The sequence below is a fragment of the Gigantopelta aegis genome, chromosome 4 (genome assembly GCF_016097555.1).
Source record: "Gigantopelta aegis isolate Gae_Host chromosome 4, Gae_host_genome, whole genome shotgun sequence".
NCBI classification, from domain to species: domain Eukaryota; kingdom Metazoa; phylum Mollusca; class Gastropoda; order Neomphalida; family Peltospiridae; genus Gigantopelta; species Gigantopelta aegis.
This window is the reverse complement of record NC_054702.1, coordinates 29,330,151-29,345,717: the sequence shown is the minus strand read 5'-3', so window position 1 is coordinate 29,345,717 and position 15,567 is coordinate 29,330,151. Positions and strand designations below refer to the sequence as shown.

General features: G+C 39.6%; 1 protein-coding gene across 1 annotated transcript in view; it reads left to right on the top strand.

The window, feature by feature from the left end:
• Nucleotides 1-3,990: 3,990 nt before the first annotated feature.
• The window catches only part of LOC121370334, a 31,047-nt gene continuing 19,470 nt past the window's right edge, over nt 3,991-15,567 (top strand). The window contains exons 1-2 of the mRNA XM_041495483.1: nt 3,991-4,550; nt 15,168-15,331. Coding sequence (XP_041351417.1) covers nt 4,411-4,550; nt 15,168-15,331 — 304 coding nt within the window. The 5' untranslated portion in view covers nt 3,991-4,410. The remainder of the gene's footprint in view (nt 4,551-15,167; nt 15,332-15,567) is intronic.

Here is a 15,567-nt window from a genome sequence, read left to right as displayed (position 1 = left end):
AAAATATGGGTCTTCGTGAATTAAAAAAAAATATAGTTTACTTTTTTTAATGAACAAGTGAATGCTACGCCTAATTCATCCCAAATTTGCCGCCTACTGATGTCGCATATATATATTAGGGATAATGTAGCGGGTTTCCTCTCATGACTTTGACATCCAATAGCCGATGATTAATTAATCAAGGTGCTCTAGTGGTGTCGTTAAAGAAAACAAACACTTTTAATATATATCTACAACTCTGAAACGTATGGCGGTGAAGATACATGTAGTATCAACTACATTGAGCTGGTTTACACAGGAAGCTGAATTATCCTAATGCCCGTTTGAGCATTGAGTCCATTGCATTAAAGTAATGAGTTGTATACTTTTTCCTTAAATCTCAAATAATTTGCAAATTTCCTCACAGAATTACACAACAATAGATAAAGGCTGTGAGACTATTGATGTTTTATGGTATACTACTATATTATAAATATTGTATGCTGTCGACAACTGTTTCAGTGTATCAACAGATGTATGAACTAATTTGCATGCTGTTTGTTCAAACATCAGTTTTTAAAAAAATATAACAAAAAATATATTGTTTAATGGCGCAAATGTTGTCTAGTTGTATTGTTGAGCGAAAGACTGGTTTTTTAATATATGAATTTACATGTATAAAATAAGTGGTTTGCTCACAATTTGAGAGTGTATTGTATATGTATAGAATTATGCATTATGATTTCTGTCATAATTAGTGTAACATAGTTCCAAACAATAAAACAAAAATGTTTACTATCAAACTGTTTATTAAGGAATTACCATTGAACTATGTTACAACGTTAAATGAAAGATGGAGACTGCTCTAATGAAATGAAACAAATATTGAGTCCGGTACGTAATGGTTTGTAATCGCTTCCTGTTCTGTTCATTAAAATATACATGGTAAATACCGAGCTATTATTCAGAAAGTTTATATGAATTTGTGAATATCTTTTTAATTCTGAACATTAGAAAGTTTAAAACAGACTAAAACTCAAACAGATTCAATAATGTTTATGTATATGATGATTTACTATTATTGTGTATTGTTGCGCATTTATAAAATATAGGCTTTTGCAAAGTCTTCTACTTTGCTGTTTTAATTTACATGTAGTATTTGCATAATGCCAGTTAGTATTGTTAATTATTAACAATATTTGTAAGAAATTTTATGAAGTTAAAATAATAAAACACAAAACAAATGCAACATGCCTTGTTTTAATGTTATTGTTGGGGTTTTTTAATGGTTTTGTGGGGATGAATTTAAAAAACAAAATTCAGGGTTATCACCTAGGAGCAGCCAGTCGTATGTCTTTAAACTGTCATCGCACGTATGTGTTTAACACTATACGTGTTATTAAAAATAGCGAATGATGTTCTCTCCAACGGGTGTGTAAGAAATATGTTTTTCCAAAGTATGAAATTAATGGAAGGTAAAATCCGATATGGGCTATTACAAGCATTGAATATACACATACTGATATTTTTAAAACAAAAACAACATGTATTCGATATGCAATTGATAAAAAGGCTCCAGTTGTTAAAAACATATTATAATGGCAGTAAACGTTTATGGACAGTAGATCTTTTATCTCACATAGATCGGTTAAAGCTGTATTCTAACCGGACGCGAGTGATGCGAGCGATTATTTTATAAATCATTGATTTTAATTGCCTTATCCTAACCGCACACGTGCGACACGACATAATTCTGTCGCGCCGTACGCGTTCGCTTAGAATACGGCAGTTGAAGTCCATGATTTCTAAAATAATCGCTCGCATCTCTCGCGTTCGGTTAGAATACAGCTTTAGGACGTACGTAGCCTGGGCGGGCTGCGGTGGGGTATGCGGAATTTAGCTGTGCTTGGATCTTAGTATTTAATCTCCTTGGCAAAACCCATTGGGTTTTCTCCAGTCCCAACCAATGCCCCACGAATGGTATATCGAAGGCCGTGATATGTGCTGCCTTATGTGTGAACAAAAATATATATACAAGATTTCTTGCTTGTAATTAAGAAATGTTGCGGGTTTCCTCTAAGACGTATCAGAATTACCAAATGTTTGAAATTTTGTAGTGATGATTTATTAATCAACGTGTTCTTGTGGTGTCGCTAAACAAAACAAATTTTAGGACACGAGTAACTATGGATAGACACCAGTCCATAGACCAGTAAATCGTGAATATCACTAAATGAAGTCCCATAGACGACAATACTGCTGCTTCTACGCACAGGTATCAGTTACATGTATTTAATCGATGCGTTTTGATACTTTCTACGAAAGTGGAGCGGGACGTAGCCCAGAGGTATGGCGTTTGCCTGATACGCGATCGGTCTGGGATCGATACACGTCGGTGGGTCCGTTGGACTTTTTTTTTTCCCCAGCCAGTGCACTACGACTGGTATATGAAAGGCCGTGGTGTGTGGCATCCGGTCTGTGGGATGGTGTATATAAAATACCCCTTACTATTAATGGGAAAATGTAGCGGGCTTCCTCATAGACTATATGTCGTTAAACAAAATAAACTTCTTGTTTTAAGGAAATAATAATCAATTACAAGGGTGCAAACGTATACAGTTATATGTAGGATGCAAGTATTAGAAAAAATATTTTTTAATTATTCCTGTATGAGGCTGGAAAAATTATTTGGAATGTCAAAAATAATTGGGTTGATAATTCGTGCTACCCTGTTTAGTTATTAAATTAATACAGCTTAATTTATGTTCAACGAGTATTAATGGAATGTAAATGTGTAGCTCCATCAGAACAAAAGCAGAGTAATGCTAGGTTAAGACTACCAACTGCCAGCAGAAAGTTGGCCAACTCGACGGTTGCATTGTATAACTCCCGCCTTATAACGGCTGCGCTCAGATTAACAAATGGGTTATACGACGAGAATCGAGTTGTTTCCATTACATTTCAACTTATTTTCGTGCTTATATCCAATTAAGGTTCAATCACGCTGTCCTAAGCACACATCTCAGCTATCTGCGCTGTTTGCCCAGCACAGTGGGTTAGTTGTTAGTGGTTAGTGAGAACCAAGAGGGTGTAGTGGTCTTACTCGTACCCACTGAGTCGTTAAAACTCGCTCTGGGTGGGAACCGGTACCGGGCTGCGAATTCAATACCTACCAGCCTTATGTTCGATGGCTCAACCACGACCACCGAGTTGTAAGCGCGATCAGATTAGCAATTGGACAGTCGTAGAAGTCGTGACAGCAGAAAGTTAATTAACTTTCTGCTGTTAGTTAATAGTCCGAGTCTAACATAACACGGTAAAAGAAAAATGAGATGTACATTGCGATTTCAGCGTGTAAATACAGTTTAGACATCAAATGCACTGAACCTTTTAAATTTTATACACGTCCAGACGATCAAAAGAATCCATTTCATTATGTGTAAAGAGATTACTACATGAGTGGCCGTTAAATACCATTTATCTTAAATCGAGTTGTTTCAAAACTTATTTAATAAGCCCAATTAAAAAAAAAAAATTAACAGCGAGTTGTAAGATGCATGTAAATGGTAATTAATGATCCCGAAAGAAGTATTCTGTTTCTTACATATTCTCAAAATCCAGGTCTAAAAGCAATTTAAGCGCATTTTTCCAACTAGAATTGTATTTATGGCGCTTGCGATTGCACTGTTAAATTAAATGTTATATCTAGCGGTCAGTTTCGGTAACATTAATTTCATTGCTTTGGCTGTGATGTCCGAGTTATTATTGTCGATCTTCCGCGTATGTTGGATACCACAAAAAAAAAGTTTGTTTTGTTTTGTTATTCAAAGTAAACTTTAACATTGGCTTTGGTTAGATCTTTAAATTGTCGTCGAAGTGAAAAGTAAGATCTGGTGTCATTTAGACTGGTACAGCGGTATCGTGAAGGAAGACGGCAACAAGGTGTTTTAATTCACCTAGTTATGTTGACCTGCGGCATACAATACTAGCAAACAGCTACGGATACCCAGTACAACGCTTACACAAAAGGGCGTTAGAAAAGCAAACGAGCTAACCAGGGATGCGTTCAACCAGACCGAGCAGAAAAACGTCCGTTAGACCGGTTTAATCGCTTAACGGTAAATCAAATGGCGACATCGGGAACCAATCAAATAAGTACGCGAACGTTAGCAAAACGTTAACTGGCTGAACTTTGGGCAGTTACTTGCATTCCAGCATAGTGTGCCGTGACTGCATTAGGACACGCTTGAGTACACAATCTGACTCTACACTGTGAACTTTCCTTCAGCTGAATTACCTGCTGGGTGATTTCATGGGTTTTTTATATTTAGATCTAGGAAATTCAAGACCAACATTGTTTATTTAAATTTGTACTCTAGGAAGTGCATGAGTTTATAAGGCGTAACGTCGTGTGTTTTTTAGTGTGATATAATGCATTACTCGGGTAGATGCATTGCTGGAGTTGGCGCGGTGTGTGGTTTGGCGTGTATAGGGATTGGTGTTCTTATCGGTTACTTCGCCAGAGATGCGTCCGTTCCGAACAAAGAGCCAGAGACTGCGTATCTTAAAAGGTAAGTACAAGAAAAATATCCGGCCTCGGTGGTGTAGTCACAGTAGTGGTTAAGCCATCCGACATAGGGCTGGTAGGCGCTGGGTTCGCAGCCCGGTACTACGTATGGAGCCTAGTGGTAAAACGCTCGCCTGATGTACGGTCGGTCTAGGGTCGACCTTCGTCGGTGGGCCCATTGGACTATTTCACATTCCAGACAGTGGTCCACAACTTGTTTAACAAAGACCGTGGTATGTACTATCCTGTTTGTGGGATGTTGAATATAAAATATGCATTACTACTAATCGGAAAGAGTAGCCCATTGCATTGCGACAGCGGGTTTCCTCTCTCATTATCTATGTGGTCCTTAATCATATATTCGAATCGATGTCATATAGCCATAATTAAAATGTGTTGAGTGTGTCGTTGGGAGAAGCAAAAGGACGCGTCATCCACTCCATCATCCCTTCCAAAAATACAAAAATGCCCTTATTAGTTAAAATGATCTGTTTTGTCTAGATGGAGAATACCATATTATTTAATATTACGTGTCTTAATTCTATTTTGCCCCCCCCCCCCCCCCCCCCCCCCCCCCCCCCCCCCCCCCCAGTTATTTTAGGCTAAATACACCCTACCGGGATATTTCAAAATGCTAGTTTTGGTGTCGGATGGAATATGAAACTTTTCCCTTGTATTCCTTTTAAGTTATTCACAATGGGAAGTAAAAAAAAAATACAGTTTTGTATGAGGCAGGAGGAGCTACATTAATACCATGCATAACAAATTCCTTAATTAGCCCATTTCTGACACGGTTTTTAATTAATAAAACTGGATATTAATTACATTTTCTTCCTTAGAATATTAATGTTTGTACACCATGTGTTTCTGGTATTCCTAATGTTTATAGTAACATGATTTTTTGTAAAACATGTACGAAATTATTGAAAGCAAAATCCAGTTTGAGCTGCTAATTTGAGTTTTTGGGTCAGGGCCCGTGCTTATAGAACTCAATCTTTAATGACGTCACACGCATACAATTTGTATGGCGTTGTCATGATGTTACTGTCTCAGACTCTATTAGAGTTTCGAGTCTAGACTCGAAAAGTTTTATAAGCACCAGACCTGGTTTTGACCACTTTTGAAATATGCCCCTATAGTTATAGATATATGTCATGTTTTATGACAGATTACAATACCAACATGCAGCCAACTGGTTTAATATCGGTGTACACTATATGGCGGGGCGTCACTGAACATCAAAGAAATTCTTTTTCCATGATACTCATGAGTAATTCTGTTTGATGCATGGTTATTAAACTAACTTATTATGAAAGCACATCTTGACCAGAAAATACTTATTATAGGCTATATTTTCACTCCTGTCACGGGGATCCTATAATACCCGTAACTGAATGAAACATGATTGTCCAAATATCTCTCCTAACTGTATATCTATTAGATCTCTCTGTAATAGGCAGTTATACCCGCTAGTGGCTCGTCTAGGTATGATCAGAGATACAATCTTATATAAAGTATATGTAATATAGCACGTTTAGTTCACTAGAAAACACAACAAAAACACAATACACTTTGGAATCTGTATTAACCTACGCTGACAAATGTACTGCCGCAGTAGTTAATTAACAACAACAAATAATAACAACCCAGAACTGATCACTTAATTAGTTAATCTCTAGGTGTCTAGTTTACACAATATGCTAATCACTTCACCGTGACACAACACCCACACGTGTGATAATTGAGAAACGCTTCCAGGAGAACTTAATTAATAAAGGAATTACAACTCTATTCCTAACTGGTTAATTTTTAATTAACCCTTACTACTCGTTCAGTAAAGTGTAATAATTGAGAAACGCTGCCAGGGGAACTTAATTAATAAATGAATTACAACTCTATTCCTAACTGGTTAATTTTTAATTAACCCTAACTACTCATTCAATAACCTTGTAATACAGACTTAATACTGGTACCTATCACAATAAAGACAATAACCTACAGTTTACCTAGGTCCTCTAGGATGACTGGTTAAGCTTTTTATAATTATTTAGGACAGTGAGCCTACAGATTACTGCGTCAGATGACCGGCAGCACCGTCTAAATAATATTGGTATAATACAGTATTAAAATGTTTAAAGTCACATCAATCACATCAAGGTTATACACAGAGCAGAAATAAAATTATTTACCAGTCCGGACGGAGAGCGATCCCTGGAAGCCTTCCTATGTTTCTCCTTTATATATCTAAAATCCTAGCTATTTATTCAAAACTCTCAGAGACAGCGAATATCGCCTGGGGGTACAAGGCGGTACCTCACGTATCATGTGGATTTTCCACAGCCACCATGCCGGCATATTTTTCTCTGATCGTCAGACTGGCTGTCGCCATTCCGCGAGCAATCCCCTGGTCATAAACAGCACTAGCGGAGTTATTACGTAACATGGCCTCCACATCTGCTCTAGGTGTGTATTAGACGCTCGACGACCGTCGCGCAAAGGTATCACGTAACAAGTTGCCCATCTGGGCTTAAGTGCAATTTGGAACTGCACACGGCCCTCTAAAACAATTAATATCGCCACAGGCGAAAACAAAATTAAGAGCATGTTCCGTCACATTTATGCTATACTGCTATGCTATGCTTTGCTATGCTATGCTATTGTATTCTATGCTATGCTATGCTATGCTATGCTATGCTATGCTATGCCTTGTCATGCCTTGCTATGCTATGTGATGCTCTATTATACGATCTTTATTTCACTTTGGGACCCAGCCTCGATCCACTCCCTTTGTCCTATTACAGTAACTATGTGGCGCGTACAGGAGACCGAGTACCCGCGATCTATTATACTACTCAAAAGAATTTAAGGGTCAGACGATATTTTCGACATTATTTTCTGAATGTCAATTATATTAGCTAGACCATAATGTCACGCATGGTATTGTTCCATTTTGACGAAAGTGGGTCTAAGCAACCCATAAATGAATTAAAATCCACTGTGATTGACACTGTCGACTAGTTCTAATGGCGAAAACATGCTTACATTTGCACGAAAATTAGGGCGAAAGCGAAAGGTCTGCTAAGTGCCCATAACTTGCTTTTTCACAAAGCGCTTCATTTGCACGCTTTGCACGTGTATTCCATGTTCCCAATGCTGAATTTCCGTATAATTGGAGCTTGCGTTCGTGTACGGTGCACACTCCAAATTCGACAATGGTACGACTTCATCTGACTATCGAAGATCGAGGAAGGGCTATTGCTTGGCTTCAGGATGGCAATACGCAAAGAAATGTTGCTCTGAGACTTGGTGTCAGTCAGAGTGTCGTTGGCCGACTGTGGCAACGGTACCAAGCAACGAATTCTGTTCGAAATCGTCCACGTTCGGGAAGACCCCGAAGCACTACAAATAGAGAGGACCGCTACATCACCAATATGGCTCTACGTCAACGCACAACCACTGCACGCCGATTACGTGACAATCTGCGGACTGCGACTGGAACTCGAGTGTCTGATCAAACCATAGCAATCGTCTGAGAGCTAATAATCTACGCTGCCGTCGCCAGGCTGTTCGACCACCACTCCTACCACGTCACAGAACGGCCAGACGTCACTGGTGCACGCTTAATCTGCGGTGACAACGTGTTCAGTGGGGTCGAGTGATGTTCACTGATGAGTCCAGGTTTAGTCTCCAGTTCAACGACGGTCGGGTTCGTGTCTACAGACGTCCTGGGGAGCGCTTCATGACGTTAACGTTAGACAACGTCACCGGTTCGGTGGTGGCAGCGTCATGGTGTGGGGCGGCATCTCTATCCACCACAGGACCCCCCCCCCCCCCCCCCCCCCCCTCTATGTGGTGGATGGCAATCTGAATGGAATCCGCTATCTGAATGAGATTATCCGGCCGTTGGTTCTCCCAGGCCTTCAGCAGATTGGCGGAGGGGCAGTTCTGCAGGATGACAATGCCAGACCCCACCGCGCCAGGGTGGTAACGGACTTTCTCAGACAACAAGGTATCGCCAGGATGGATTGGCCAGCATATTCGCCTGACTTGGCCCCAATAGAGCACGCCTGGGACGAATTAGGCAGGAGAGTTCGGGATAACCATGCCCCTCCGGCCAACCTTCATGATCTGGGTCAACTTCTTATGGCAGAGTGGCAGGCCATTCCCCAAGAGTTCTTCAGACGTCTGATCAACAGCATGAGGCAACGATGTGTCGAGTGTATTCGCGCCAGGGGTGGATTCACACACTATTAAACAAATGTTCTAATGTGTAAAATCCATGTTTGACAACCTTCAACTTTGACAGCATGTCATGTGACTTTCTTGTATACAGTGACGTTTATTTGTGGTTTTTTGTAAATATGGAACAATAAATAAAAAATTTGGTGTAGTTTACATCATCAATCTAAAAAAAAAAGTTTGTTTTATTTAACGACGCCGCTAGAGCACATTGATTTTTTTATCTTATCATCGGCTATTGGACGTCAAACATATGGTCATTCTGACACTGTTTTTAGAGGAAACCCGCTGTCGCCACATAGGCTACTCTTTTTACGACAGGCAGCAAGGGATCTTTTATTTGCGCTTCCCACAGGCAGGATAGCACAAACCATGGCCTTTGTTGAACCAGTTATGGATCACTGGTCGGTGCAAGTGGTTTACACCTACCCATTGAGCCTTGCGGAGCACTCACTCAGGGTTTGGAGCATCAATCTAATACACTCTGAAACTTATCTTTTGAGTAGTATATTTGACTGGTACTATCGTCTTCTATCATCATATTTATTTAACGTTAGGCAAAAAAACACCCCAGTCTAGCGAGCGACCGTGATAGCTCGCCCTCCTGAGCATGCCTCTGGTTATTTCACTGGATGATTGTTTGTATGGGGGGGGGGGGGGGGGGGGTGAGTGGGGGATGTTATTTTATTTTCTTCTTTGGTTGTTTTTGTTTGTTGTTTATTTTGTGTGTTTGGGAGGGGGGGATTTTGTTTGGTGGGGAGGCTCTATGAAGTGGCGGATCTAAGGGGGAATCTAAATTGTGCGACAGTTATATATATATATATATATACTGAACAAAAAAAGAAACTTCCGATTTGTACATATAGTACTTGTTGTGTTAAAGAATTCATTGTGTAATGAAATTATATAGGTAGTATTAGCCTTGAGCTGTATTATCAGTATTCATGAATTTTATCGATTATTTTTGCTCTGTTAATCGTCGACAACGTGAAATTCAATTTGCACGTGCATGCATGGTTCGACATGTCCCGTGTAGTATTCGGTCAATTTGTTTTACTTGTCTTACTGACACTGTTGTCAAGTGAACGAAAATGCTTCAAAATTTGTAAAAAAAAATAACGTTTTTTTACATTGTAGCATTTTTAGTATGCCAAGAATACCCAATAATTTACGCGAACGGGCGATTGGCATGCTTGATGCTGTCATGTCGCAGAAGATGTTGCAAGGCATGTTGGGAGTTCTAGTCGAGCGATACGAAATCTTCGCGTAAGATTTCGAACGACAGGAAGCACCAACGACTTGCCACGTCGTGGACGTCCGCGTGTTACAACGCGTGGTCAAGACCGCTATATCATGAACACGCATTTGCGCAATCGATTCCAAACTGCCACTGCTAACACACCTGGGCTTCATAATAACCGAATCAGTGGGCAAACTGTTCGTAATCGTCTGCGGGAGAACGGTTTACATGCACGATGTCCCTACGTCGGATGCGTTTTAACGCAACGTCATCGTCTAAATCGTCTTAATTGGGCACGTGTACACACTCGTTGGATACGGCGACGCTGGAATACCGTTCTTTTTTCGGATGAATCCAGATTTTCTTTACAACGTGGTGATGGCAGGGTGCGCGTCTACCGTAGGAGAAATGAACGCTATGCTGACTGTTGTGTTCTTGAACGAGATCGTTTCGGGGGTGGGGGTTGTGTGATGGTCTGGGCAGTCATTGCCCATGGTTATCGTTCACCACTAGTCGTCATTGATGTCAATTTAAATGCTCAACGTTACCGCGATGACATTATCGCTCATCACGTCATTCCTCTGTTCCATAACAACGGCAACATCTCGATTTTTCAGCATGATAATGCCACCTCTCATACAGCTAGAGACACTGTAAATTTTCTTAGGACAAATAACATTGATTTCATAGATGACTGGCCCACTAAAAGTCCTAATCTCAACCCCATCGAGCATATCTGGGATAGTCTGGACAGACGATTGAGGCGTCGTCCCAACCCACCCGCTAACGTCAACGAACTTCGTCAAGCGCTCATTCAGGAATGGAACAATATTCCACAGGCAGAAATCAACACTTTAGTCAATTCTATGCGCCTGCGATGCACTGCAGTGGTCAATTCAAGAGGTGGTCACACCCGTTATTAAGTGGTGTTTTTTTTTTTTTTTAACCCCTACCACACTTGGTCAAAATTTCTCCCAGTTTCTGTTAACCTATGGCCATGATTTTTGCACCAAACGATGCATCATGGAACACTCTTTAAACGCATATATAACAATTATTCCCCCGGTTTGTTTTCATAAAGTTATGTTCAAGCAAAGTTAGCGGAAGTTTCTTATTTTGTTCAGTATATATATATATAATTATTATATATATATATATTTTTTTTTTTATTATTTTTTTTTTTTTGTACGTTGGAGAATCCGAGGAATCTCTTCGGGAACATTTGTGGCCTTTTACTATATGCCATTGGGGCCCTCTAAATAAATGTTTCTGGATTTGCCACTGCTATGTTTTCGAATGAATTAATGAATGAATAAATGAATAAATGAATGTTTAACGACACCCCAGCACAAAAATAGACATCGGCTATTGGGTGTCAGAAAAGGTAAGTGTATGGAAATAATTATGATGCTATGTTTTCAAATAAACGTTGATCGCACCTTCAAATACACAATATTTAAAATCATGTACAAACTACTAATTATGCTATTGTTTAATCAAGAGGTGTACATACAGTGCTGATATATATATAGGTATATTCATACACACACGCGCGGGCGTGCAAACTCACAAATTGAGCTTTGTCGTAACTGAATAATATTTTACACCATAGAACATACACTTCGTCCTGGTTCAAACCATAACACGTAGACTGGTTACTTATTCTGACGTGCCAACACAGTGCGACATCACGTACCAGAGACAGATGACCTTCGCAGTGACCTGTCACGACCGTTACAGACGTGGAAATATTTTAAATTTGTGAATCAGTGTCTTGGTTTCCTAAACGTGAAATGACCGTGCATCTACTTACAGATGCAACATGGTATAGCTCAATGGTGGAGTCTCCGCTAGAGAAGCGATATTCGGAAGATGTTATCAAGACAGGCGTGCTTGAACCTTTAGTGAATGTGAGCACGTGTCAAATGGTTCATTGACCGATTGATGTGTCGTAGGGTAGATCTCTCCTCGTGGATTGTCGTAAAACAATTGCATCTTTATGTGAAGTCATGATGTGCGACAATTTAAACCGCTTCTAGTTCTAGTGTGGCGGGACATAGCTTAGTGATAAAGCGCTCGTTTGATGCGCGGTCGGTCTGGAATCGATCTCCGTCAGTGCGCCACGACTGGTATACCAAAGACCATGGTATGTGCGATCTTGTCTGTGAGATGGTAATGGAAAGATATAGCGGGTTTCCTCTCCATGATTCAGTGTCAAAATTACCAAATCGATGACTGATAAATCAATGCGCTCTAGTGGCGTCGTTGTACAAAACAAACCTTAAACTTTTTAACTTTATGTGAAGTCATTATGTGCGACAATTTAAAACACTTCTACTTCTAGTGATCATCCTCCAACAGGAACTGGCGTGTTTTTGTTGTTGTTTTGTTTTGGGGGGTTTTGGTAGCTACACCATTAAAGCACGTTGATTAATTAAACATTCGATAAATCTGACTATATCATCTTAAGATGAAACCCGCTACATTTTTCAATTAGCAACAACAGATCTTTCATATGAACTTTCCAAAAGACAGGACAGCATATACCACGACCTTTGATATACGTGTGTCACTGGCTGGGACAAGGAAAACCTCAATCAGAGAATGGTTCCCCCAGTGCAATATTGACTGAGCTATAGTCGATCCCATCACATCTCTTACTGTAGTATGTACCACAAGTTATTTATTCCTGAGCCGATTGTTTTGTAAATTGCACACAACAATAGTGGGAGTTTTTGTTATTTCCAAAACACTTTTACTTTTCGTCTTACGTGAAATTAAACTGACATTATTTGCAAAAAAACACAACAAACAATGTGCATATAGACTGGGGAGGACTATAAATCTCGCCCCTAGTCTTGGCTACTTTATCGTATCTAGGCATGTTCCAGTTTCTGGTCAAACAAATATAAAAAGAAAGTTCCTTGACCTTCATCCGATGTGGAGAATGTTTACTATGTAAATATATCTGGACAAAACTCTACCGTCTGTCAATAGTTATCAGAATTTTTCAACAGATATATACACACTTTGGTGTATATTTTACATCGTATGTATGCATATCCATTGTTAATAATCTTACCATTTGCAGATTTATATACTACGTTAGTCTCGTACCCAACAACTGACAATATAAAAAGATACGCCACGCACGGACGTGCCTGAACATTAATTTTATATCATGTAAATAGAGGTACCATGACTATGTCGGCGTTAAAAAGTATTCGATCTAATAACGTACCACATCTATACCCTCAAAGAAATGTTTGAAAAGCACGTAATAAACTGTATTTTAAAATCATATTTTATTACAGCGTGGATAGTTTATGTAAATATTAAGGATTCTTTTGTTACTTGGTTCAAGATTATAAAGGATTTGCATGTTTTCAAACGCAGACAAGTCAGGTTAGTAGGCGACAAAAAAAAATTAAGCCAACTAACCAAACAAAGAAAGATTAGAAGTGTTAAAAAGTTGTTATAACATTTATTTCTTATTTTAAATAGAATATATCTTAATACAGAAATGGCACACTTACTACTGGAGAAGCGACACAGAATAATTAAGGTGTTTTATTTGTTAGTTGAAAATGCATTTCTGGGGATGTGTACAGCTAAACACTACTTTAATAAACAAACAAACGAATAATTTCTTTTCAGTTTTGAAAGTGACCTTGAAGTCCAAATTATGAATATATGTTTCAATATATTTAACTTATTTTTGTGCTTACATCCAATTAAGGTTCAAGCACGCTGTCCTGAACACACACCTTAGATGTATGGGCTGTCTGTCCAGGACAGTGGGTTAGTTGTTAGTTGTTAGTGAGAGAGAAGAGGGTGTAGTGGTCTTACACCTACCAATCTGAGTCGTTAAAAATCGCTCTGGGTGGGAGCCGGTACCGAGCTGCGAACCCTGTACCTACCAGCCTTATGTCCAATGGCTTAACCACGACACCCCCGAGGCCGACCATTTTCCATATGGTCAACTGATATCGGTAGTACAATTATGCGATGCAGATTTGATATAATCACCAATTACTAATATGGCATTGTGCTTCGGGTTTGTTTGTTGTTTTTTTGTCTTTACTTTTCTCTAAGAGGTTAATTCGTGAAGAAGGAATAGATGTGTAATTTAACGACATCCCTTTGGAAACAATAGTATGGATAAGGTAAGGAAAAGTAAAAAAGTAAAGTTTTTTTATTTAACGACGCCACTAGAGCACACTGATTTTTTTTATTTTATCATCGGTTATTGGACGTCAAACATATGGTCTTTCTGACACTGTTTTTTAGAGGAAACCCGCATTCGCCACATAGGCTACTCTTTTAAGACAGACAACAAGGGATCTTTTATTTGCGCTTCCCACAGGCAGGATAGCACAAACCTTGGCCTTTGTTGGACCAGTTATGGATCACTGGTTGGTGCAAGTGGTTTACACCTACCCATTGAGCCTTGCGGAGCACTCACTTAGGGTTTGGAGTCGGTATCTGGATTAAAAATCCCATGCCTCGACTGGGATCCGAACCCAGTACTTACCAGCCTGTCAGGATACGGTAAGGAATGGCTAACTCTGTTCAAATGTGCTGGGCGTATATTTAAACACGTCTTTCTTTTTCATGGGCGGGACGTTGCCCAGTGGTAAAGCGCTTGCTTGATGCGCGGTCGGTCTAGGATCGATCCCCGTCGATGGGCCCATTGGGCTATTTCTCGTTCCAGCTAGTGCACCACGACTGTGGTATGTGCTATCCTGTCTGTGGGATGGTGCATATAAAATATCACTTGCTGCTATTCGAAAAGAGTAGCCCATGAAGTGGCGACAGCGGGTTTCCTCCCTCAATATCTATGTGGTCCATAACCATATGTCCGACGCCATATAACCGTAAATAAAATGTGTTGAGTGCGTCGTTAAACAAATCATTTCATTTCATTTATAATATGGTTAAGAACCACACAGATATTGAGGGAGGAAACCCGCTGTCGCCACTTCATGGACTACTCTTTTACATCCGTATGGATGAGGTAGGGAATGGCTAACTCTGTTCAAATGTGCTGGGCGTATATTTAAACACGTCTTTCTTTTTTCTTTCCTTCCATGTCAAAACGTCTACCACAGTTTCATTTTTAATTTTCGTCTCCTCGTTCAGTTGCCGTGGTGAATGTCAGACTCAAGAGGACCAAGTAAAATCATGCACGATCCCGTATCCTGGAAACTACGTCAGTTATTACTTACACGGAAAGACAATCACAATAGATGGGAAACTTGACGATGAAGCGTGGAAAGAAGTGTCCTCAACGGAGAATTTTGTAGGTGAGTAAATAAAATATTACACTTTTTTACGTGATAATATAATATAGGCCTGGAAATTACGTTGTAATTAAGCACCACCTGAATTGTATTGCAGTAAAAAAAAAAATCCGCCTAGAAGCAGTTGTCCGTGCCTGATATTGAGAGATTTTACATATTCTCCATCTACTGGATATTTACTGAGATGGCATGGATTAATTACTTATGAGAAGCACATCAGTGCGCTTCATATCAAAGGC